The sequence below is a fragment of the Nicotiana tabacum genome, chromosome 22 (genome assembly GCF_000715075.1).
Source record: "Nicotiana tabacum cultivar K326 chromosome 22, ASM71507v2, whole genome shotgun sequence".
NCBI classification, from domain to species: domain Eukaryota; kingdom Viridiplantae; phylum Streptophyta; class Magnoliopsida; order Solanales; family Solanaceae; genus Nicotiana; species Nicotiana tabacum.
Window position 1 is genome coordinate 27633898 of NC_134101.1, and position 25916 is coordinate 27659813.

A 25916-nucleotide genomic window follows, 5' to 3' on the forward strand; every position below is an offset into this window, starting at 1 on the left:
TGCTATATGGGCAAGACAGGCCCCAGCCATCCTGCGACTCTTGGAGATGGGGCTTGCGTGGCGATGGTTTGTTCACCGTAAAGTCCTTTTACCAGAGTATGTTGGTGAGAGAGGAGACCACTTTTCCGTACTCCTCGATCTGGATTCCTATGGTGCCCACGAAGGTGTGCTTTTTTGCATGGCTAGCGGCGAGGGGAGTGATCTTGACTGCTGAAAATCTCCGAAAGAGAGGAATTACACTTGTTAGTTGGTGCTACATGTGTAAAAGCTCAGGGGAAGAAGTTAATCATCTTTTGTTGCATTGCCCTGTGTCCTCTGCTTTGTGGAGGGCAATCCTGAATCTTTTTGGTGTTCAACGGGTGATGCTAAGCACTGTAAAGGAAATGTTATATAGCTGGGCCGGTTTCCGTAGAAGAAGAAAGTGGAAGTTCGTCCCGTTAGCTCTCATGCGGATAGTATGGGGGGAGAGAAATAGGAGAGCTTTTGAGAGATTGAGTCTCCTTTTTCACATCTTAAGAATAGTTTTTTATTTTTTATCGCTTTTTGATGCACTCATTTAGCCCCTACTTGTATAGAAGATTGGGCGTCTTTTGTAGAGAATCATGTTCTGATGTAAATTCTCTATGTTTTGGTATACTCCGTGTATACGGGAGTTCTCTCCCTTTTGATTAATACAATTTACCTTATTAAAAAAAAAAAACATAAGTGAGTATGTGCGGTACCCTCGATCCACCATCAGTTTTGGATCAAGAGAGTTGAAATTTTATTTCTAAGAAACTGGACATTTGAGGCGCGCAGAAAATTAATGTTTGGTACGGAATTTAGGACAGAGGAAGTACCAAAATAACATATTGGTTTTGATGCCTTTTCAAATATTATGTTTGAATTTTCACACATTTTCAACTAGTATTTCAAACACAGTTATCACTAATTTCAATATGTTTGGTTGTTCAAGCTTCCTTGTCAAGCAAACTTTACCTAGAATTTCCCAGGAAGAACTCTAATGAGGACAAGGTTAGTGCAGTATCAGTAATCAATTAACATGATCCTAATACTGGCCGCTCCAAGTGAAAAGAATTTCCTGTGATCTACTTATGCTCCACGTGGAAAGTTGTTAAACAATAAGAGATTGCTACAATGTCTCTCTTTAATGACTGGAATCTTATGTAGCCATGTTCGTTGTTTATTCATCTAGTTTATATGCCGGTGTTGTGTGTTATCAGTATATCAGCCATCACCCTGAACTTTTTTCCTTGAAGTGCAAGTTGTTTGTGTAAATAGTGTGCTGCACTTTTTCATTGTGCCTTTCCTTGAAATTTCCAGGACAGTAGCCCAATATTAGTTCTATTACTGTGCACAAATTGCTTACTTCTGGAGGTTTTTAATCTTGGCTCTATGTTTTTCAGGCATGGTTATGGAAGATGGCAAGCTATTATTGATGACAAAGAGTTGAGAATCCAAGAAGTTGTCTGTAAAGAGTTGAATCTTCCTTCTATAAGTTTACCCGTGTCTGGAACTTCTCAGCCACAAGTTCCTCCTGCTCCTGGAGCTTCTCAAGCGCTTCCCGCTTCAGGGGTTTCACAAGCACAAGTTTCTGCTCCAGGAGTCTATCAAGCACCAAATGGTGTAAATACAGCTAATGCTGGAACGGTTGGGAATCAGGTGAAGGATGCTGATGGGAGTACCCATGAAGTCTCACATGGCACAAGCGATCCTTCAAACAGAACACAACTTCACCAAGATTCTTCTTTGTTATATCATTTTAGAGAAATGCAGAGAAGACAAGTTGAATTTATAAGGAAACGGGTGATGCTTCTCGAGAATGCAATTAATGCTGAGTATCAGAGAGAAGTTGTTGTAAGTCATCTTTAAATGTTCAAAAATATGTGATGTTGGAGTTCATTAGATTATACTTGGAAGTCCATCGGTGATGAATGTGTTTCCAAAGAGGGTAATGGCGAACCCGGCTTCTTCTCTTCTTCTTTCTTTTTTTCTCCTCCTGGTGTCACGTCATCTCAGAAGAAAAACTGAGAATTGCAGATCTAGTGTTACGCTCCTTAAGAGCCATAGAACTATGAGCCTGGTTTGAGTGGGGTCCTGTAGTCTCTAGGTGTATTTCTGTTGTCATGCCATGTTAGCAGGTTAGCCTTGTATGGAACTTCATGTTCATGCTAGTTTTTAACCATTGATTGTGTAACCTTGTGGTGTTTTGAACTGTATAGAAGGCGAGGTTTCTCTATGATTAATAGAGCTTGGGGAAATTTTTGTTCTCTCGAGAAAGAACCTTTGTCGTGTTCAGAAGTTACTATCTGTGGACTTTCTTAGTGAACTTACACGGATAGAATGTCATATGTTACTTGGTCTTTGTTTTCTCGTTGGGGACAGCTTTTGCCCTTTGTTCTGATTTGACTTGCTCATTTTCATGTCTTATGATTGTTGTTTCTCATTTTGTTCCTATGTGTTTTATGTTTTAAGAGCTTGGTTTTGCAGCTCCATTGGTTGATTTGATCATTTTGAGGATTTCATGTGGTTTATTTATATCCATGTGCTTTCTTCAGGGTTATGGAAAACCACATGAATTGCCTGGGAAAGAGAGAGAGTGTGAGACCAAGACTGTAGACGAACCAAGTCGGAGTGTTGATGCAGCTGATACTGGAACGAATGATAATTTCCCAAAACTTATTGCAATTTGTAAGTATAGCCAGTCGGTGCTTGAAGCGTCTCTACTGTGTGTAGTAGTAAAGCTACTGACTGGCATCCCATGTATTCTGAATGCAGCTCCACAGGGAATCTCTGAAGTTGCTTGTGATGGTGAAGCGGATCGTTTGAGTGTTGCTCAGCTTTACAACAAGGTGAGTATTCTGCTACCGAACATATTTTAGGACTTCAACTCGTGCATGATTTGATGCGTATTTGCGAGAATAAGTCAATAGAACATATTTTTGTAGCAAGGGTTTCATAGATATTTTATGCCTTTTTATTTGTTTTGCAGATGTGCAAGGTACTTTCTGAAAATGGCCAAGATTCATTTAATACATATGTAGCAGGTCAGCCAGCTAGTTTGGAAATGAGAAAGAACCTCCTCCCACTGGAGGCCTTTTTTCAAGAGATGAATCGAGTTCTTTCTTCAAAACATCAGAATCCTTCTATTTTTGAAAGGAGAGAACTTCAAGAAGATTGGAAACCTGAAGGTGGAAAACCCAGTCGAGTGAGTACTAGCAATTTAACAGCTCCAAGCATAGCAGAAAGCAATATGCTCCGCAATGTTATTCCTTCAGGGGAAATAAAACACTGCAGTATAGCAAATGGAGATACTGATATAAAGATGGTGGATAAGCAGGATGATACTGATGTTAGCACCACCAATGTTGCCATGGATACAACAGAATGAAACAAACGGGTTTTCGAGGCGTTCCATTCATTAAGTGAAAGTAAATTATATAGGGAAACTAACAAGCTTCTCATTAACCATCATAGAATGATGACCAAGCCAAGGGGAAATGACTGTTTTCCTTTTTTTTTTTTTTTTTTTTAAAATTGTTTGTCCCACTGGTCAAGAACTCACTTTGAAACGTGAAGACATTCTCGTACTTAACTGGTTCAAACAACAGATATTAGCCTCTTTAATTGTTGATTATGAAAGGATTGAATTGTCAGCATCCCATGTATCAATGGACATGTTGTAATATTGTAACTTAAGTATTGTAACCTTACATGTAATGCGAGTCAGTTTCATATATTATACACATTATTTAGCAATACTACATTTGACTGAAAATTTCGTACTTGAAAAAAAAAAACTTTGCTTGGATTTCTTGATCTTGACATCTATAGCCACATTCATCAGTGAAGCTACTGCATATTACTTTCAAATGAGGGCACAAGCCAAGTCACTTGAACTCTTTCTAATAGATTGTTTTCTTTTAAATACTAAATTTTCTTTTGTTTCTCGATGCAAATTATGAGAAATATAAAAGTTAAGTTGAAAGAACATTATACAATAGTTGTAAACTAATACGTGACAAAGAAATGCGTCGACATAAAAGTTATTACAATCATCTTGCATTAAGGTAGACTGTCGGTCCTCTCCGTGCGTGAACACGTGAGACTAACCTACTCATCTTTCTTGATAACGAAATAAGGATCAATAATACCCGATTATACAAAATTATCTAGTATGGTGGAAGTGCAATTATTCTTTATTTTTCAACTATTAATAAGCGGGAATTTGAGCGGCCTCCGGTTACAAAGAAGGCTGCATCCGGTTACTATTTGGGTCATAAAGGTATCTATGTAATTACGGTGAAATGGAGTAACACTAAAATCTTGAGTTAGCTTTGATTTTGAATCCCACTTGAATAACATGACTTTGTGCCGACTAAATGTGCATTTCAACTTCACAAAAGGACTTTGTGAAAACAATTTCAATAAAAATAAGGAAAAAAATACTCTGTTTGAAAGAAAAAAAGAAACTTCAAGAGAAAACAACTTTACAAAAATTCTTAGTATGATCAATTCAGGAATACGTTTGCAACATTATTTTGATAATTTTCTTAATGTATTTTTTTGTAGTTTTTTTAAATATAATTTTATCTTTGTTAAGTTAGATTAGTAATTAAATTAAGTCTTTTAATTATCACCATCTAGATATATCTGAGCATAATTTTATGAAGGCAATTTAATTTTTTTTCACTAAAGTCATATTAAATAGTAAATTTGATAATAGAAGTATTGTAACTTAAAATCTTTATATTTGTCTTGATATACTAAAATATTACAACAACAACAACAACAACCCAGTATAATCCCACTAGTGGGGTCTGGGGAGGGTAGTGTGTACGCAGACCTTACCCCTACCATGAGGTAGAGATGCTGTTTCAAATAGACCCTCGGCATCCTTCCCTCCAAGAACTCCCCACCTTGCTCTTGGGGTGACTCGAACTCACAACCTCTTGGTTGGAAGTGGAGGTTGCTTACCATCAGAGCAACCCCTCTTGTCCAAAATATACTAAAATATTACATTTGCAAAAAAATTGGTTAATCAAGTTTAATTAGTTTTGAATAAACTTGGTTGTATTAAGCATTAATATGTTATAACTCAAATTGACTTCAAGAGAATTGCTCCGGATATAGTAATTTTTTTTGTAAAAAAAAGGGTGAAGAGAGAATATCTATTTTGATCATGCAAATAGTGGCATTTGATTACAAAGTCAAAAGTTTTAAATCACCATACTTCTAATTATCTTTGATCAACTATACTCACGGTTCACTATGATCTTTTATAGATGCTTTATCCCTCAAATGTTCCAACCAACTTTATTTAATTAACTGCTAAGCAACTCTAAATGATTAAAAAAAACTTTACCACCTTAGCTATGTCAATTGGGCGGCTTCATATAAAATTGTGAAATTATTTGTTTTTCCATATAGATAATCTTTGTTTCTAATTATGTATGTGACAAAATAATATGACGGTTTCGAAACTCGTGGTCCGACTAATTTGAATGTGTTTCCGGGAGGTAGAATTGCATATTTACATGGAAGTATCATAAAATTTAGCTTTTTAGTATGAAATAATTTTAATCGTATGATTCGGTTTAATTAATCATAAAATAATTATACCGTCTCTCTCCCACCCACCAAACAGTACCTATTGGTTAAAGTTTTCTCCAAATTTCAATGTCCTCATTCTTCTTCTTCTTCTCTCATATTTGCAGAGTTGTTTAAAAACAAAGGGATTCTAGAATCTTCCACTCCACATTCTTCGATCCTCCTTGCTCGCTTTCTCATGGATCCTCCTACCTCTTGGGATTCCTTGCGAAAGCAGGTTACTACATTCCTTCGTATTGATTTTCTATTTTTGTATAAAACTATGTAATAAAAAATCGGACAATTCTCCTTTTGTGCTATACTATGTCAATCTTTTCTGTATCGTTCCAATTGTATTTCCAAATGTATCAGATTTCTCGTATTGTTTTTGGCTATTTGGAAATATATTGTAAATATAGTGTCGGTATGCAATTTTTGAAAGTTTGAGATGCTGATTTATGAATTTGAGTGATGATATTGAATGGATCTCTCAGTTTGTCCTAGGTTTTTAAATCCAATTTAGAGGTAGAACTACTCGGATAATTGGACCAGATCTGACAATACCATAGCAGAATCAAGATGTACCATGGCTCAAGAAACCAGAATTATCATAAATATAGCCACTGGAACCATTCTAGAAAGCAATATTAGTAGGCTTAGATCATCTGGAATCAAGATTATCCTCTTTCAATTTGCTTGATTCAGCTTAGGTTCAAATAGGAAAATTGACTTGTTGGTCATGTGGTGAAGTTTTTCTTGAAATCTCATCTGTAATTGTTTCTTTTTCTTCCTCGTATATTTTAATAAATAAAATTTTCTTATACTGGTTTACACATCCAACTAGGCAAGGAAGCTTGAAGCTCAGCTGGATGAGCAGATGCATATATATCGTAAGTTCGTTTCAAACAAAACTGGTAATGCTAATGATAACGATCTTGAACCCAGTATAGATCAGCTGCTCAAGCAGCTTCAACAAGTAAATTCACAAATGCAAGCATGGGTTTCATCTGGAGGATCTGAGATCTTTTCTCATACACTGACTCGGCATCAAGAAATTCTTCAAGATCTTTTTCAGGTACTTTAAATTCTTTTCCCCTAATAGATCCTGGTGCAATTCTGCTATATAGAGATACTGCAACGACAAGCCATGCAAATTTTGTGGTAGTGGAATTATGTGCCAAGCAAAGTGTTAATGTCTTCTTGCCTCATGCATTTGGTTCAAAGGCAATAAAATGCATAATGTATGATAGACTCATGTTACGAGTTTGAAACCTTCCTGTTGCACTAAGTCTGGCATTTGAATGGTAAGGTATAAGGGTTGGCCCACTATCCCCGAGTTTGAAGCTGAAAGAATGGAATTTTCGGTCATAAAAAAGGTTGATGCCTTATTAGAAGCTCAGCACAAGTTAGGAAGCTGGATTTTTTTATGGTAAGTTGGGAAGCTAGATATTTGGAGTTCCCAAGACAAACATGCTCTTGAAAATTAATGTAATATATAGCGGGGCCTTTTTCACTTAATATTTATTCTCGGAACACTGACAGTGGCCCTTGCCTGTATTCTCATGGCCATCAAATCCGCATAGGCGCATACAACCACCTTGGATATAGAGTATGGGCTAATGGTGTGTTGCAGTTGAACAATCTGAAGGGCCAAATAATTCCAAGATGAACTTGGTTGATATGGTATAAAATATAAATTTGCTGAAAATGGTAAGACTATTTGATGGGATACAAAATTGAAACGAATGTCGGAAGCTGATGTTGAGAAGCAGTTTCATGTCATGGCGAGAACTAAGGGGAAGAATAAGTTATGCTCTTAGAACACTCTCTTGGCAACTTCTAGTTGCAGCAAGCTGACTATGAGAATGGAGAAAATATTTAGTTGTCTCGCTGGAAAACTGTTGAAACTAACAGAAAGGTCCTTGGGTAAATGATGATCCAGAATGAACTGCTGAAACTAACAGAAAGGTCCGCGAGTAAATGATGATTGATCCAGAAGTAGGTTTAACTTTTGACCTACCAAAAGTCTGCTCTTCAAGTGTATCCCTGGGCATCTCCTAGTCTCAAATGCTTTGATGGCAGATATTCTTATTTGTCTACACATGAAATAACCCAACTGATTCTTTCTTTTCCTACTTGCAAAATGATGTAATAAGATCATGATATTATGAGTTTAAAGAAAGAAAGCATAATATCACCATGTAAGCAAAACATGCGTAATACAGAGAATGCAAAAGCTTCTGATACATTGGTAAGTTAAACCTACGATACACACACTCACACACAGATGGGTACGTACAGCACATAACTTCTTTGTTTAGTTGTTGAATAGTTAAATCAATAAGCAAAATTGAAAGAAAATTAAGTTGAACAATGATTTCATTGTCAAACAAAACCAGATAATTTGCACGTTGAAAATTTTAATGTCTGCAAACATGGTATTGGGAATCAGTAAAATATCTGATCATGGAATCATGCGTCTTATAGAGATGCAGTATTCAAAGGACTATTCACTGTATTGTCTAGTAGCAGCTTGTTTGCATTTCTCAATGGACAATCTGATGTCTAATAGCATGATTGTTAAAACTTCCTCTTATTAAATAAAGTAACTGATAATTAAAAGAGCTTCTCTTGTTGGATTGTAGGAGTTTAATCGGCTCCGTTCAAGTTACAGAGCTAAGAAAGAGCATGCTTCATTGCTTGAAGATTTTAGGGAGTTCGATCGGACCAGGTTAGATCTGGAAGATGGTAGTGGGTCTCATGAGCAAGCACTCCTTAGTGAACGTGCTTCCCTCCATAGGAGTACTGGACAGGTAAATTACAAAGCTTCTTTGATATGTTGATGGTGGCTAATTTTCCCTGTTGTCGTCCAAAGAGTTTTCATAAGTGTTACAGTAGATGTGCATATTGCTGTGCTCAATTGCTGACTTCTTGATATAGATGGATGGTGTGATTTCTCAAGCTCAAGAAACAATAAAGACACTTATGTTTCAAAGATCAACATTTGGTGGCATTAATTCAAAGTTGAGCAATGTCAGCAGTCGCCTTCCAACGGTAAGAAAACTATGTCTTTTTGACACCCGTTTATGCATTTCTTGAATATCTAGAGGTGATCAGAAGTAGGAGAGCTTAAAATTCTCACACTAAATAGTGATAGCATTTGCCACGAGCTGCTTCATTGATCTGATTCAGATAAGTCACATCTCCTTTTGCTTGGTAGTTGAGGCTTATGAGCAACAACCTGGAGATCCCAGGTACAATACTCAGTTTGTGTCTGTGCTGTTACAGTAATAGCTCCCCCAGTGAATTAATCAAAGTGCGCACAAGTTACCCAGATATTACCTCAACAAAAATAAAATAAAATAAGATTAAAAAAGAGGAATGTGATCTTCGACGTGAAGTACTTTTGGATCTTTAGCAAGTAGTGTTTGAAGTACTTCTAGACTTCCGCAAGTTCTAGGATTACTTGTTAGACAAGTAATTTTGTAAGCAACATATATTTTCGCTAAACTGAAAGAGCTTTTTCTTTTAGAAACACTTCTTTACAAAGCGATCACAGCACAAGCACCTCTTGATTAGTGTCAGTGCATCATATTGTTAAATATCTGCAGAAACTTCTGTTTCAGATGGAATTGATCTCATTTTTTTCATATTTGCTCTGCTACAATTTTGCAGGTTAATCATATTCTTTCTGCAATAAAGAAGAAAAAGTCTATGGATACTATCATTCTTTCATTAGTTGCCTCGGTATGCATGTTTCTCATTTTGGTTTACTGGATGACGAAATGAAAACAATAATTTTGGACTTCTTAATGGAGTTTTTTAGCAGAGTTTTTACTCTTTCTGTATCTATTGTATATTCACACCCAGTAAATTTTGTAATGTTTCATTTTTATACGTGTAAGATGGTATTGAATTGGTTTTGTATGCATGGGGTTGCTCTTGTACACTTTCCCAATTCTAAGTGTCAAATGATTCAGAGTCTGTCGTTTTTTGGGGAGTGAAAGTGAGGATATTTTGTAGCAGCATAGAGTAGTTCATGTAATTGATAATGAAGACCAGTTTATTTGGAATTTGCTTAATGTAAAGAAAGGATCAAATCAGCAAATGCAATAAATAGTAAGTGTAGAAATAGTGGAATTGAAGAGTGGTCGCGAGTAAATGACAATGCCACTTTATTGCTGGGCATACTGAGTAAATGCCCGGCAATATTCATAGCAATGATTATCACAGAATAGATTGGCATTTCCTTTTTTTATTTTATATGTAGGAGATATTGTCAAACCCTGTCCTCGAATATTCTTGCGACAAGACGGATTCGCCCCAATTTGAAAATTTCAATCAAAGAATTTGGTGTTACATATACGATTCCATTTTATTTGTAACCACTCTTCAGATAATTGAAGCAGATAATACATTTAACTTATTTTAAACTAATCACATTGGACTCACTGGAGGGAAAAACTCGAGTCCATCTTTTTTCATCTTCTTTATTACCTAGTCATAACCCCATCGTTTATGCCTAAAAGGTTCTAACTGATGCACAGGTAAATGCGAAAGTCAGAAGAAGACTAGAAATCTCATGCAAAAAAATATTTATTATTTGTACATCATGACCCTTTATAATTTGTAGTTCAAGAAAATAATTTTTTTAGATCTCTTATGTGTAAAAGACATATCTCTTAGGCCAAATACATCGGCAACTCCTTAAAATTGTCATCACTTTTCACTTAAAACACTCTATTTTAATTCTGTTTCATTTGAACACTCAAACCATATCTCAAATGTTTCATTTAAACACAATTTGATGATGTGGCATAGTGCGTGTATTACACTATTTTCCCGAGCGTGAGAGATCATTATTTCTATTTTTTATTTTTTTCACTTTCTTTTTTCTCCTATTCTTTGGCAAGCAGAACACGAACGAGGTCGCCGGAAAAGTCAGAACTCCGGCCAAGTCCAAAGAGGTGACAAACAACAGTAATATGTTATCAAGGTTTTAACATTTACATACCAACCACGAAATCAGTAATAGACAGAATACGAATGAATCTCCGATACCACAACGATGGAACACCAGAAATGGTGATAAATGTCGTCGGTAGTCGTCGAAATATTAAATGTCCAGTTACTTCTTTCAGTTCTGCTCTTTTATCAGTTATAATAACAACGAAACAGAATAATAGAGATGAAGAAGGAAAGGAAATGAGCAATGGCCGGTGGTTGCTAGAATCGCCGAATTCTTTTTTGTTTCTTCCCTTTTTTCTCAACTCAGATTTTTTCTTCTTCAGTTAGCTAAAAGAAGGGATTTTCAACCCAAAAAAAAAAAAATTGACATAAATTTCTCCCTTCCCAAATATGAAAATCCAAAAACGGTACATGTGTTTTTTCCTTATGGCAGATGAAGACGGAAGGAGGGGGGGAGGGGGTTTGGGGGAAGATGACTAAGGGTGACATAGGGTTCTTGTTAAAAAGCTTCTTTTTTTTTTTTTTTAATTTGTCCAAGTTAAATCCACATGTCCCCTTTTTTATTCGTCACTTTGGCGAGTGAATTACACGCGTCTTATATGGTTGACTACTTATGAATTTTGTGTTTAAATGACATTTGATTTATGGTTGGAGTGTTCAAATGAAACAGACTTAAAATAGGGTATTTAAGTGAAAAGTGAGGACAGCTTTAAGGTACTACAAATGTATTTGGCCTATCTCTTACGTGCAAAAGTAAATCTCCTGTGTAAAAAAAAAAAAGGTAAGATCATAAAACTAAAAACAAGTCTGTAAAGAGCCAAAAAATCAATTGACCTGCAAAGCTAATCATAAGCTACAATATACTATGAATTTTATTGAGAATTTAAGAGAGCAGAGACGCGTCTAATTTTCGATAAAAGACTGGATTTTTCTCAACCATTCAATTGCTTCAGTTCTATCCTTATTCATCATAAACTCATGTAGGAATGAAGAAAGTTCATCATTTATGCCTCTTGTCTTTAGGAATTCATTTAGGCCATCTCGGAAGCCACTGTTCAAATCCCTGAAATGACACAAAAGAAATATATAAAATTAACAAAAAGTCATGCACAAACATAAGAAACTGCAACAAAATAAATAGCATAGACAATTTATTAGAATGAAGTTCTACTGCAAATTTCGCTCGACATAGGTAGAGGATGTCCAGAGAAAAGTGCAATAATATGATATTCAACATAGTCCACACTTCTCATACTAGAGCAGTTACCCAAAATAACTTTAGAAACAACTTTCTGACTCCCTTTTAGTTTTATTTTCTAAAGAAGAGTATAACAGGCTACCAGGATGATCTGATTCAAGACAGTTGATAGCTATGCATAAACATGAAAAAGAATGTTTAAGGCCTTGCAAGCAGAAATTTGGATAGAAAATAACTCTAATAAGAAAAAAGAAAGAGATTTCAACTCTTTTTCTTCCCTTTTTTTTTTTTGGATTTTCCCTTTTTAAATGAGTGAAATGGATCAGTCTGAGTATAGCACATACACTACATAATAAAGTAAGAAGATGTCTCATACTTAACATTGGGCACCATATAAGGCTGAGCTGGAGAACCATCGTTTCTGAGAATGTATACTTTTTGAATTTCCAAGGAATTTGGCCAGGCTGAACAGACAAACTCCAAGAACTCATTACCTTGACCCTTCCATATGTCAACTAGCACACTTATGTGAAGCCGCACATCTTCCCCAATATTTTCATCACTTGATTTTGGAACAGTAATAGATCCATCAAACATCGTTGCCTCGATTTTGATATGTTCATCACTGCCGAATTTTCTCCTCAAGGTAATCCACTGCTCGCCTGGCCGATCTTCAACCATGAATGTATTAAATTGCGTCACAGGCTGGAGAAATCCAATATAAAATGTGAGAAACAATAGGGTGCAAATATCATCATAGTCGAACATTTAAAAGGACTTCTAGAAATATCAGAGCTATCTTACACTTGCCTATCCAAACTACAAAACGACAGACAGGTAAGCTAATAGAGATTCTTAAAGCATAACTAATCACTACAGAGCAAAAGCAAATTGGTTCAATACATGATTTCTCTAGTTCTAATTATCATTTTCTCTTTGGATTACAATAAACAAAAGGATGGAAAAATTAGGATCTGCAGTCCGTTCATATTAAAGGAATCTTTTTGCTTTCTTGATAAACAATTCAACTGAAGGAGCAACCAATTACACCATAGAAAAGACCAGACAGTTATAGTAATTTATTTCTCCTATAAGGATTAGTGAATTGTATCTGCGTTATCATGACTCGTGACATACATCCAAGCACACGGATGATGGAAGCAGCTTGGATATATCAAAGATATGCACCTATCTGAAGACATTCTAACACATAAATAGACAAGCTTATAGAACCAAAAGCACATCAAAGTGGCCATTCTACCCCCGTAGTTGCATTTACAAGTTTGGTGCTGCTCTAAGCCTTTTGTACATGCAAGTCTTATTCTCAAGAAAGAAGTAAGAACATCTCCTTCATTTCTCTCTTGTGCTCTGTTACTTTTCCATAATACGAAACTAGCTGGAGCCAGCTATATAGATTCCTCTATATCTATTTCACTACATTTGGACCAGTACCATTCATCCATTCAATTTTTTGTCTTCAGGACAAGGGGATCCTTTAAGTCTCACACTTATCACTACACTCTCCTACAATTTTCTTTTATGATGATAGTGTCCAGACCAGCTTGTGCACCTCAACTAATTACACGGGTACCTGCGACCTCCCACCAGCATAGGTATCAAGTAACTTTGCCACCGAGTCACCTAGTATTTTTTGTTTCCACTGGGATTTGAACCTCACTACACTCTCCTGTAATCTTCAACCAAACTTAAGTACCCTTGCAAACCTAATGTAAATGTTTCCAAAATGTTGTTTTAAGAATATTGTGTGATAACTAAGAAACCCAAAAAAGTAGGATACTTGCCCTAAAATTAGCCTAAATATTCCAGAAACCTATAATAGATAAACTGCGATGTTGAAGAGTTACCGGGTGGGGAGGGGCGTAATCCGACTGATACTCGATTTCATTGCGAAGGATTCTGAGTATGTTTGATTCAAATGGTGATTTTTGGGTTGCCTCTGATGCGTGAGTCCTGGAAAATTGACAGATGAATTTGCTACAATTGAGAGAGGAGTGTTGGCCGTGAGAAAATTGAATCCCGCAGAACGAAAGAAGTGATTTACGAGATGCTCGAAGAAATGCCGCCATGAACATAGAGTCCTAGCTGAAATTTTGAAGAGGTTTTGAGGGGTTTTTAGGCTATTTAGATGGAATTATAAGGGTGCCCATTCAAGTTTTTGGGTATTACAAAAGCCTCCTATCTAGTTTGATGGGGTTGCATTTTTCTCCTCCTAGGTTATGAAGTTTTATACTAAGACCTCTCAGGTAAATTTTCTTTTATTAGGAAAGGTCCAAGTTTGTTTGAACTTTGCAAAATGAATCAAATTTGTCATCTGTTAATAGTTGAGGTTTAGCGTTACAAAAGTGGGCTAGGTTTGTCATTGTTATAAATGGCCAACGTAGGCATCTTGTGTAGTTTCCTCCCATAGAAAGTGTATAATAGGTATATTTTTTTAAATTAATAGGAACAAGTCCACATTCTTGTGTCAAAATGAAACAAACGGGTAAGTTTAGGAGGTAGCATCAGTATTTAGTCGAAATTTTTCATAAATGTAATATGCCGTAATAAAAAAAAGAAGTAATAGCTGGAAAATATATATATATATATATATATATATATATATATATATATATATATATATATATATATATATATGTAATGCTTATAATAATACTGCAGTAACTTTTTTTTTCTACGATAAAAGAGTATATTTGAGTACACCGGATATACATCATTTACACCTAATAGAAGGCTCTTAAAGCAACAACTCTAGGAACCAAAGAGAAGGGCTACCTACTAATGATGAATAGATTTTAAAAAGAGAGGCTCATGAAAAAGCTTTAACTTATACCAATGGGGTTAAATTAGCAAATTGGATAGCTTTCTAGTTCAGACGCAATGTAGGCCTGAGAGGAGACAATTACTGAGGAGGAACATCAGCAAGTATCTGGTGGAATAGTCGAGGTATGCGTGCAAACTTGCCTAGTTCAATGGACTCATAATAAGAAGTAACATTAGAGCAAAGCTCAATGGACCCATAATCCAACAGTTCTTCAATCATTTGTTCTATGTGATCATCTTCAAGTGGCTTCACAAATGTGGTATGCTCTCCACATCATGTGTCAATACTGATGGCTTTGGCACTACCATTTATTGTTTCATTTCATAGGCAACATGTTCTTGAATGGGTGCATTTTTTAGTACATCAACATGTGAAGATTGGATTCTATGTTCTTGTGCTGAGGTTTTGGCCATTTGAAGTGAAGCCATGTAGCATTTGTGCAACTTGGCTGTCAAAGTAGCTGAGAGAAGCTTTGAGGAAGATGTCTGTGGCATGTTTTGGTTGTATGGAAAATTGGTTCTAGCCCTTGGACCACACACAAGCCTTGCTGCTTTATCATATGCTCTTGCTGCATCTTCTGCTGATTGCTGTCTCAAATATGCCTAACCAAATTCTTGTCTTCCTGCAAGCAAAATATACCATTTAATTTTTACTTTATCAAAATTCAGTAACTTTGAGTCCTGAAACATAGGTGGATATAGAATTTTAAGTGGTATGCAATATATATTACTGCAGAGACAACAACAACTAAATTATTTCTTCCCATCTGCCTAATCTTTGGTTGTCAGAGTTACCTAATACTTATGCTGGTGGATCGAGTGTGCACAAGTTGACCCAAATACTAATATCGTAAAAAAGAAAGATTCATAGTCTAATTTTGATTACATATTCCAACAAAAGTATCACCAAGCTCGGTATATGATTGCAGTTCTTAATTCATTCAACTCATTGGCTTGTAATTGAGGTCTATCTTGCATACCTGATTTATTCGCACTTAAAGTAAAGAAAACCAAGTGTATCTATTGCAACTATCCACTTAGAATAGTAAGTACTTTGCAACTATGAATGACTACATTAGAGTAGGACTCCTAAATAAAATTAAAGATGACTACAATTACAAATTTATTAGTACTGAAGTTACACTAATCAATAAACTCACAAAATTTATTAGCAAAATTAATTAAGTTCTGGTTGGTGGAATTGTACTTTTTAATATCCGAAGACAACAAATTTTATTGGTATTTGACATAAAAAGGGAAAGGCAAAAAAGAAAAGTTATTGCTTCTTTTTTTACTGTGATTTAGGCTTTCGTTCCGTGTTATTACTAGAAAAGATAGTTGCCTAACTCATAAAATTAAAACCCCGTATCAAAATTATCCAAAGTCGCAAGTTGAAAGCTATACTTTTTAATAACTCAAAACACATTGATAATATTTGTATAATTTTAAAAAAATTATACTCATCCATATAGGGGATACTAGTATTATTAAAAGTGAATATTCATGTATTATAAAATTACTTGGAAGTAAATTAGTTAGTCATGACCTATTGTAGTTACTTGGTCACTAAGATTGGTTATTTGGTCACCACCAAAATTAGTTACTTGGTCACCAAGCAATTCTTTTATAACTAGAAACTTCTCTACTCATTTGTATTAAATTATCAAGAAAAATTTATTAATTATCTCTCTCTAAATTTTTCTTATTTTACTTTATATTATATTATTCCATAAGAAAAAACAGTTTGTTATGTTTATATATATTTGACCAACATAAAAAAAAAAACTACACTTTTTTAATCCAATCCCAATTGGGATAAAGTACGCATAGCTAGGCGGTTTTGAGATAGTAAAACTCATACTTTTTCAATCCAATCAGGCAAATCCTAATTGGGATACAATCCCGCATTACTTGCGGTTGAACTTTTCTAGTCCAACCCCAATTGGGATTCAGAGGGGCTGTCAACTATATATATATAGGATCTGTTATCGTCTGCTTCATCGTATACTGCTTTTCCTTGTGGCAAAGCACACTTTTGAATCTCTCCCTCGTACTTGATTTTTGAGATGGCCGATTCGGGTGGTGGTGCAGAGGCACATGCACGTTTGAAACAGTATGAATATCGAGCAAACTCAAATCTTACCCTAACCATCGATTCTCGTCGTCGTCGTGAAACTCATGAACCGACCGGTGAACCTGAGTCTCTTTATGGCAGAATAGACCCCAAAACATTTGGTGATCGAGCTTACAAGGGTAGACCAACTGATAAGGATAGGAAGAAAAAGGAGCGGCAATGGGACACACTTTACTCTGAGCCCAAAAGACGACGACTTCTTCGGGAAGAAAGTGTTCTTAATTCAATTGATGAGGAAGGTGGAGTTTACCAGCCTAAAACTAAGGAAACTAGGGCTGCTTATGAAGCCATGCTCAGCCTTATTCAGCAGCAAATTGGTGGACAGCCCTTTAGTATTGTGAGTGGGGCTGCTGATGAGATATTGGCCGTGTTTAAAGACGGTAACTTTAAGAACCCTGAAAAGAAATTGGAAATTGAAAAGCTGTTAAACCCTATTTCGGACCAGGTGTTTGATAAGTTGGTGTCGATTGGGCGACTCATCACTGACTACCAATTAGATGGTCGCGATGAAGCTCTTGATTATGATGTTGGTGTAGCAGTTGAGTTTGAGGAGAATGAAGACGAAGAAGAAGATGAAGTAAGCGAGATTGATGATGAAGAGGAGGAGGATGTTGTGCTGGAAGCCAATGGTTCTGGCGCTATGCAAATGGGCAGTGGCATTGATGAGGATGAGATGCAGGAGGCGGATGAAGGAATGGCTTTGAATGTTCAGGACATAGATTCTTATTGGCTTCAAAGAAAGATTTCTCAAGCTTACCAGCAGCAGATGGATTCGCAACAGAGCCAAAAGCTTGCTGAAGAAGTTCTTAAAATTCTTGCTGAAGGGAATGATGATCGCCAAGTAGAAACCAAGCTACTGGTGCATCTCCAATTTGATAAGTTCAGTCTCATCAAATATCTCCTAGGGAACCGGCTTAAGGTAGTATGGTGTACCCGTCTTGCAAGGGCTGAAGACCAAGAGAAAAGGAAGAGAATTGAAGAAGAGATGTTGGCTTTGGGGCAAGATCATGCCGCCATATTAGAGCAGTTGCGCGCGACTAGAGTTACAGCAAAAGAGAGGCAGAAGAATTTGGAAAAAAGCATTAGGGAAGAGGCTCGGCGTCTTAAAGATGAGACTGGTGGTGTTGATGGTAACGGGGATAGTAAGGCACTTGTTGATAGAGATGTTGATAATGGTGGGCAGCGTGAGTTGCTTGATCTTGACAGCCTTGCATTTCATCAAGGTGGTTTATTGATGGCAAATAAGACATTAGAGCTTCCAGTGGGTTCTTATAGGATTCATAAGAAGGGGTATGAGGAAGTTCATGTACCAGCGTTGAAATCGAAGCCACTAGCCCCTGGCCAAGAGCTTGTGAAGATATCGTCCATTCCAGAGTGGGCTCAACCAGCGTTTAGCGGGATGACCCAATTGACCAAGGTGCAGAGTAAAGTATATGAAACTGCCCTCTTTACCTCAGAGAACATTTTGCTCTGTGCTCCGACTGGTGCTGGGAAGACCAATGTAGCTATGTTTACTATACTTCAGCAAATTGCACTAAACCGCAACGAAGATGGATCATTCAACCACAACAATTATAAGATTGTATATGTGGCACCCATGAAAGCCCTTGTTGCGGAAGTGGTTGGTAATCTCTCCAAGCGGTTGGAACATTATGGTGTCAAGGTGAAAGAGTTGAGCGGTGATCAAACATTAACTCGTCAACAGATTGAAGAGACTCAAATTATTGTGACTACCCCAGAGAAGTGGGATATTATAACAAGAAAGTCAGGCGATCGCACATATATACAGCTTGTTAAACTTGTTATTATTGATGAGATACATCTCCTTCATGACAATCGAGGGCCTGTCCTGGAGAGTATCATTGCGAGAACTGTTAGACAGATTGAAACCACAAAAGAGCATATTCGGCTTGTTGGATTATCAGCAACTCTTCCAAATTATGAGGACGTGGCTGTGTTTTTGCAAGTTGATCGGAACAAAGGACTCTTTCATTTTGACAATAGCTATAGACCTGTACCGTTGGCTCAACAGTATATTGGTATTACTGTTAAGAAGCCACTGCAGAGATTCCAGTTGATGAATGATGTTTGCTATGAGAAGGTGATTAGTGTTGCAGGAAAACATCAGGTGCTTATTTTTGTCCATTCAAGGAAGGAAACAGCTAAAACAGCTCGGGCAATACGGGATACTGCACTTGCTAATTACACCCTTGGTAAGTTTTTGAAGCAGGATAGTTTAACTCGGGAAATTCTACAGCCTCAAACTGATGTTATCAAGAGCAATGACCTCAAAGATGTTCTACCATATGGTTTTGCGATTCACCATGCGGGGTTGGTTAGAACTGATCGGCAACTTGTGGAGGAACTTTTTGCTGCTGGCCATGTGCAAGTTTTGGTTTCAACAGCAACCTTAGCTTGAGGTGTCAATTTACCTGCACATACTGTCATTATAAAGGGCACTCAGATATACAATCCTGAAAAAGGAGCCTGGACTGAACTCAGTCCCCTTGATGTTATGCAGATGCTTGGCCGTGCGGGAAGGCCTCAATATGATACTTATGGTGAAGGAATCATCATAACTGGACACACTCAATTGCAATATTATCTTTCTTTAATGAATCAGCAGCTTCCTATTGAAAGTCAATTTATATCTAAGTTGCCTGATCAATTGAACGCAGAGATTGTCCTTGGGACGGTGCAGAATGCCAAAGAGGCATGCAAGTGGCTCCTCTATACTTACCTCTGTGTTCGAATGGTACGAAATCCCACTCTTTATGGACTCAAAACTGACTTTGCTTTGGAGGAAAGGTGTGCTGACTTGGTTCATTCTGCAGCTACATTACTGGACAAAAACAACCTGATTAAGTATGATAGAAAAAGTGGATATTTTCAGGTGACTGACCTGGGTCGCATTGCTAGCTATTACTACATAACTCATGGGACAATTTCCACATACAATGAGCACTTGAAACCGACGATGGGTGATATTGAGCTTTGTAGACTCTTCTCTCTCAGTGAGGAGTTCAAATATGCAACGATAAGACAAGATGAGAAGATGGAATTGGCAAAGCTTCTGGATCGTGTTCCCATCCCGATCAGAGAGAGTCTTGAGGAGCCCAGTGCCAAGATCAATGTTCTACTGCAGGCATATATTTCGCAGCTGAAGCTTGAAGGGTTGTCTTTGTCATCAGACATGGTTTATATAACTCAGAGTGCTGCACGTCTCATGCGAGCTCTTTTTGAGATAGTTCTGAAAAGAGGATGGGCTCAGTTAGCTGAGAAGGCCTTGAAATGGTGCAAAATGATAAGCAAGAGGATGTGGAGTGTACAGACACCACTTCGCCAATTCCATGGCATACCAAATGAGATCTTGATGAAGTTGGAGAAGAAAGATTTGGCTTGGGAGCGTTATTATGATCTTTCATCACAAGAATTGGGAGAGCTTATCCGGTCCCCGAAGATGGAAAGGACGTTACACGAGTTTATTCATCAGTTCCCAAAGCTGAACCTCACAGCACATGTTCAACCAATTACCCGGTCAGTTTTGAGGGTAGAATTGACTATTACACCGGATTTCCAATGGGACGACATGGTTCATGGTTTTGTAGAACCTTTCTGGGTGGTTGTTGAAGATGATGATGGAGAATATATTCTTCACTATGAATATTTCATGCTGAAGAAGCAGTATATTGATGAAGACCATACTTTGAACTTCACAGTCCCAATATATGAGCCATTGCCCCCTCAATATTTTATTCGCGTTGTCTCAGACAGATGGCTAGGGTCCGAAACTGTTTTGCCAGTCTCTTTCCGACACCTGATTTTGCCTGAGAAATATCCTCCTCCCACCGAGTTACTAGACTTACAACCTCTGCCAATAACTGCATTGAGGAATCCAGCATATGAAGCACTTTGTCAAGATTTTAAGCATTTCAATCCGGTTCAGACTCAGGTTTTCACAGTGTTGTACAATTCAGATGACAATGTCTTGGTTGCAGCTCCAACTGGTAGTGGGAAGACCATTTGTGCTGAATTTGCCATATTGAGGAATCATCAGAAAGGACCTGATAATGCCATGCGTGCTGTGTATATAGCTCCACTAGAGGCTCTTGCCAAGGAGCGATTCAGTGATTGGAAGAAGAAATTTGGAGACTCTCTGGGAATGAGAGTTGTTGAATTAACTGGGGAGACAACCAGTGATCTGAAGCTGTTGGAGAAGGGTCAATTAATTATCAGCACGCCTGAGAAATGGGATGCTTTATCTCGTCGTTGGAAACAGTGTAAGCATGTTCAGCAAGTCAGTCTTTTCATAATCGATGAGTTGCACCTGATTGGTGGTCAAGGTGGCCCAATCCTGGAGGTAATCGTCTCTCGGATGAGATATATCTCAAGCCAGGTTGAGAACAAGATCCGGATCGTCGCTTTGTCAACTTCCCTAGCTAATGCCAAGGATTTGGGAGAATGGATTGGGGCTACATCTCATGGGCTCTTCAACTTTCCTCCTACTGTCAGGCCTGTGCCACTGGAAATACGCATTCAGGGTGTTGATATTGCTAACTTTGAAGCTAGGATGCAAGCCATGACAAAGCCCACATATACTGCAATAGTCCGACACGCAAGGAAAGGAAAACCTGCAATCGTGTATGTTCCTACGAGGAAGCATGCACGCTTGACTGCCCTAGATCTGATGACTTATTCAAGCATGGACATCGAAGACACACCTATGTTTCTGCTACGATCTGCAGAAGAGTTGGAGCCTTTTGTCAACAGGATCAATGAATCTATGCTGAAGGAGACACTCAAATATGGCGTGGGCTACTTGCATGAGGGATTGAGTGGCAATGATCAGGATATAGTGAAGACGTTGTTTGAAACTGGATGGATTCAAGTGTGTGTAATGAACAGTACAATGTGTTGGGGAGTAGCAGTATCTGCACATTTGGTGGTGGTCATGGGAACTCAGTACTATGATGGTAGGGAAAATGCACAGTACGCTGATTATCCAGTTACTGATTTGTTGCAGATGATGGGTCGTGCTAGTCGTCCTTTTGTAGATAGCTCTGGGAAGTGTATCATCCTCTGCCATGCACCACGGAAGGACTACTATAAGAAGTTCTTGTATGAAGCATTCCCAGTTGAAAGCCATCTGCAGTACTATCTCCATGACAATTTGAATGCTGAGGTGGTTACTGGAGTTATTCAGAACAAGCAGGATGCTGTGAATTACCTAACATGGACCTTCATGTACAGAAGGCTGACACAGAATCCAAATTACTACAATTTGCTGGGTGTTGGTCACAGGCATCTCTCTGACCACCTCTCGCAGCTGGTGGAGAATGCTATCAGTGACTTGGAGGCAAGCAAATGTGTCGCCGTTGAGGATGACTTTTTGCTTTCACCTATGAATCTTGGCAGGATAGCGTCATATTATTATATCAGTTACACGACAATAGAGCGTTTTAACTCTTCTTTGACCTCCAAAACGAAGTTGAAGGGCATGCTGGAAATATTGGCTTCAGCTTCGGAATATGAACAGTTGCCTATACGACCAGGTGAGGAGGAGTTGATAAGAAGGTTGATTCATCACCAGCGTTTCTCTTTTGAGAATCCGATATACACAGATCCTCACATAAAGGCTAATGCTCTTTTGCAAGCCCATTTCTCTAGGCAAGTGGTGAGTGGCAATCTTGCCTCTGACCAGCAAGAGGTGCTTGTTTCTGCTACTAGGCTGCTTCAAGCAATGGTTGATGTTATTTCCAGCAATGGATGGTTTAGTCTAGCAATTCTAGCAATGGAGGTAAGCCAGATGGTGACACAGGGAATGTGGGAACGTGACTCTGTGCTTTTCCAGGTTCCACACTTCACAGCGGAATTGGCTAGTAAGTGCCTAGAAAATCCAGGAAAGAGTATAGAGACAGTGTTTGATTTAGTGAAGATGAAAGTTGACGAGAAGCATGAGCTCTTTCAAATGTCGGACTTAGAGTTTATGGATATTGAACGGTTCAAGCTCTTTCAAATGTCGGACATAGAGCTTATGGATATTGAACGGTTCTGTAATCGGTTTCCAGACATTGATTTGACATATGATGTGCTGGAGAGTGATAATGTGAGGGCTGGAGACAATGTAAGTGTGCAGGTAACCCTTGAGCGAGATATTAAGGGTAGAACAGAGGTTGGGCCTGTTTTTGCACCCAGATATCCTAAAGCCAAGGAAGAAGGATGGTGGCTTGTTATCGGCGAAACAAAGAGCAACCAATTACTGGCCATTAAGAGAGTTACGTCCCTCCAAAGGAAGTGTAGTGTCAAGCTGGAGTTTACTGCGCCTGCAGATGCTGGAACGAGGACCTACACACTCTATTTTGTCTGCGACTCTTATTTTCTGGCCTGTGATCAGGAATATAGTTTTACTCTTGACGTTAAAGAAGCAATGGCTGAAGATGACAATGGTAGGAGATTGATGTAGCGTTTCTTTTCTTTTTTTGAGAACATACTCTAAATGCTTAATTTATTACCATAGACAAGCTAGTGGCGATTAGTTATGTGGCTCTCTGTTTTAGATCCTTCTTTTTCGATCGAGACTAGATTTCAATGGCAATTGTGCAGCTGCTTAATAGGTTTGGTAAATGGTTTGAAATGCTGGTGGGATGGCATATAATGTTTTATTTGATATCAGTATTGTTTTTCTCTCACTTAAGAGGTTTCTGATTCTGCCTTGTCCCTTCCCTGATTCTTGGCATTACGAATCTTGTTGGATTTGAAGGCTAAATGTCAAACTCGAAGTTTCGATCCCATTCAAAAGATTTTCCATCCACTGAGCAGTAATATGGATTTGATCTTGAACCTGAATAGATCTTGCTGTTTGATGTCTAATAGGGCGTATGTGAAGTTTAATTTTTTGCAGTTGAAAGATTGTCAATTGAAATGTTGTTTGTAAGAGTGGGAAGAAGGTTCAGTTGTCTCAACTTGCAAGCATTACTCATCTCATCAGAGATTGTGATAAAAGAATCTGTACATTAGATTATGTGTACATCATTTGTAAAAGATTCGTAAATTAATTAGTCAGTACGCTGCTAGAAACGGCATATTATAGTGGCTTTCTGCTAAAGATATGCTTAAATCAAAAGCAATTTCATTTCGCTTGTTTCACTGCTCCCTCTTTCATGAGCAAACATGCAGAGGCAACAAACAACAACTACAACAATAAACCGTGTAATCACAAATAGGGTTTGAGGAGGGTAATGTGTACGTCAAATTTTACCCCTATCTTATGACTGCAAACAGACATGTTTCGTAATTAATAAAAAGATTCAATTAGCGGAGATTCTATGGACAACCATGGACTCTAAATCCCACGAAATTCTAAGCTACTAACCTTGAGATATGCTCCTAACCATGGCTTAGAGAGCTACCAATATACTAATCAAAAGAAATGCCAAGAAGTCTAAACTAAAACATGAGAAAATGACATTGTATAACTGCTTTCAAAATAATAGCCGAAAATATATATTTTTGGTATAATTTTTACATTCTGCATGTTATATACAAAAATTATATAAATTTTATACACTTTTCGGCTGCCAAATGTAATAGTTTCTGGCCCACGCTAAAAGTGAAAAAGCCCTAAACTAAAGTGGCAAGATTGAGGTAAAAATAGCACGGGCTAGCAAGTTTTCGGACTGGTCATTCAAAAATAGCCAACGTTTGCAAAGTCATTGAAAAATAGCCACTATTTTGCTGCAACACGGAAAGTTCAAGCATAATATACTGGAGATCGGTGCACCTGTGTATGAACTTCCAGTATATTATGCTGGACCGGTATATTATACTGGAACTCCAGTATATTATGCTGCAAGTCCAGTATACTTATGTTGGAACTCCAGTATAATATGCTGGAGTTCCAGCATACTTATGCTGGAGTATTTTCCGGATTTTGAATAATGTTTTCGTTCAAATTTATTTTTACATGAAAAGTGACTAAATTTCGATTACTTTTGAAACTGCGGCTATTTTTGAATGATCACTTGTAAATTTGGCTATTTTTGAATTTCGATTACTTTTGAAACTGCGGCTATTTTTGAATGATCACTTGTAAATCTGGCTATTTTTAAATTTCTCCCAAGATAAAAGCTTAATGTTTGAGTTTCATTCAAGTAGAAGGACTGAGGAACGTAATGTAAATTGAAAGGGTCGAAGAATTTTTTTTTTTTAAAAAAAAACTAAGGACTTTAAAGGTTAAATGTCTTGGGAATTATAGTGTGGACAAACAGTTCAATTTGTGTTAATTGGAAAAGAAAAAAAAGGCCTGATAAGGCATTAATGGAACTTTTGGGAACTTCTCAAGACTCAAACTGGTCAGATAGGTGCTTATCAAATTGAAATGACAACTCGGTACTGTAATTGAATTAGTCTAACGGTTGCAGTTTTAAATTACACTGTTTATATTAGGTGCAATCTGTTTGAGTCTTTGAGAAGTTCCCAATAAAAAACAAGAAGAAAATGATTACTTTTATAAATATACAGTAAATGACACAATTTCTTCGCGCCCAATTAAAGGCAGATGTCACGGGGCCGATTTTTCAAAAGCAGCGTGGGACAACCCTATAAGCAAAAACGCTCCTTAAGGCTTCAGTCCTAAATAGAACAAACAGCATAATCGTGCTGAAGCAATGACAAACACACGAAACAAGTAAGAAAACACCGAAAGAAAGAGACCAAGATATGGGAGGCATATGCCCTTTTCTGTTGTATTTATCAATACGAAGTTGCTTACAAAGAATGAGCCTAATAACTATTTATAGAAATCAAAAGGGTTGTACAAGGGGAGTGGTTGGCAGGGTTGGCAAGGCTGGCAAGCAGCCTGGTGCATTCCAGCCTGGTAAAAATGGCAAGTTGCCTGGTGCATTCCAACCTAGCAAAGCTGGAAAGGCAGCCTAGAGGGATCCTGCTGTCAACCATGGCCGAGAATGTCAAAGATGCTCTTCCACTTTCGGCTGCTTGTCCCTTGGTCTGCTGACTTTCGGCCAAATGTGCCTTTTGATGGCATCCAATGATTTTCGTGAGGGCCTAAGTATTTTCCCATTGATGGCTGTCCAAGACTTGAGCTCAGGTAAGCCTCGCCGTCACTGGAATTGCGGAAAACTAATAGGTGTGACGGCGGGGCGGTGCACTCTCCCCTACTTGATATGC

General features: G+C 37.7%; 3 protein-coding genes and 2 pseudogenes across 4 annotated transcripts in view; 3 read left to right on the forward strand and 2 right to left on the reverse strand.

Annotated features, from left to right (window-relative positions):
* Nucleotides 1-3761, forward strand: part of LOC107807123 (CHD3-type chromatin-remodeling factor PICKLE) — a 31555-nt gene extending 27794 nt beyond the window's left edge. For both annotated transcript variants that reach the window (XM_075243719.1, XM_075243718.1), the window contains exons 28-31: nucleotides 1407-1857; nucleotides 2559-2691; nucleotides 2779-2852; nucleotides 2993-3761. In XM_075243719.1, coding sequence (XP_075099820.1) covers nucleotides 1407-1857; nucleotides 2559-2691; nucleotides 2779-2852; nucleotides 2993-3391 — 1057 coding nt within the window. In that variant the 3' untranslated portion in view covers nucleotides 3392-3761. The remainder of the gene's footprint in view (nucleotides 1-1406; nucleotides 1858-2558; nucleotides 2692-2778; nucleotides 2853-2992) is intronic.
* A 1802-nt stretch (nucleotides 3762-5563) lies between these two features.
* On the forward strand, nucleotides 5564-9539 carry LOC107807124 (Golgi SNAP receptor complex member 1-1-like). The gene is made up of 5 exons (XM_016631442.2): nucleotides 5564-5827; nucleotides 6434-6664; nucleotides 8235-8402; nucleotides 8530-8643; nucleotides 9265-9539. Exons 1-5 carry the CDS (start codon nucleotides 5789-5791, stop codon nucleotides 9376-9378), a joined length of 666 nt encoding a protein of 221 aa, XP_016486928.1. The 5' UTR covers nucleotides 5564-5788; the 3' UTR covers nucleotides 9379-9539.
* A 1789-nt stretch (nucleotides 9540-11328) lies between these two features.
* LOC107807121 (uncharacterized protein At2g39795, mitochondrial) lies at nucleotides 11329-13939 on the reverse strand. Its single transcript, XM_016631437.2, has 3 exons — nucleotides 13621-13939; nucleotides 12132-12460; nucleotides 11329-11620 (listed from the first exon to the last, which is right to left on the reverse strand). Exons 1-3 carry the CDS (start codon nucleotides 13846-13848, stop codon nucleotides 11461-11463), a joined length of 717 nt encoding a protein of 238 aa, XP_016486923.1. The 5' UTR covers nucleotides 13849-13939; the 3' UTR covers nucleotides 11329-11460.
* A 677-nt stretch (nucleotides 13940-14616) lies between these two features.
* On the reverse strand, nucleotides 14617-15239 carry LOC142175762 (ethylene-responsive transcription factor ERF003-like; annotated as a pseudogene).
* A 1188-nt stretch (nucleotides 15240-16427) lies between these two features.
* On the forward strand, nucleotides 16428-23835 carry LOC107807122 (DExH-box ATP-dependent RNA helicase DExH12-like; annotated as a pseudogene).
* Nucleotides 23836-25916: the final 2081 nt, after the last annotated feature.

Coding starts and splice junctions, on each gene's coding strand:
- LOC107807124 (XM_016631442.2), top strand. CDS start 5,789: ATGGATCCTCCTACCTCTTGGGATTCCTTGCGAAAGCAG. Junction 5,828..6,433: donor GGGATTCCTTGCGAAAGCAG/GTTACTACATTC, acceptor ACATCCAACTAG/GCAAGGAAGCTTGAAGCTCA. Junction 8,403..8,529: donor TCCATAGGAGTACTGGACAG/GTAAATTACAAA, acceptor TTCTTGATATAG/ATGGATGGTGTGATTTCTCA.
- LOC107807121 (XM_016631437.2), bottom strand. CDS start 13,848: ATGTTCATGGCGGCATTTCTTCGAGCATCTCGTAAATCACTTCTTTCG. Junction 12,461..13,620: donor ATTACGCCCCTCCCCACCCG/GTAACTCTTCAA, acceptor GGATTTCTCCAG/CCTGTGACGCAATTTAATAC. Junction 11,621..12,131: donor TATATGGTGCCCAATGTTAA/GTATGAGACATC, acceptor GTGTCATTTCAG/GGATTTGAACAGTGGCTTCC.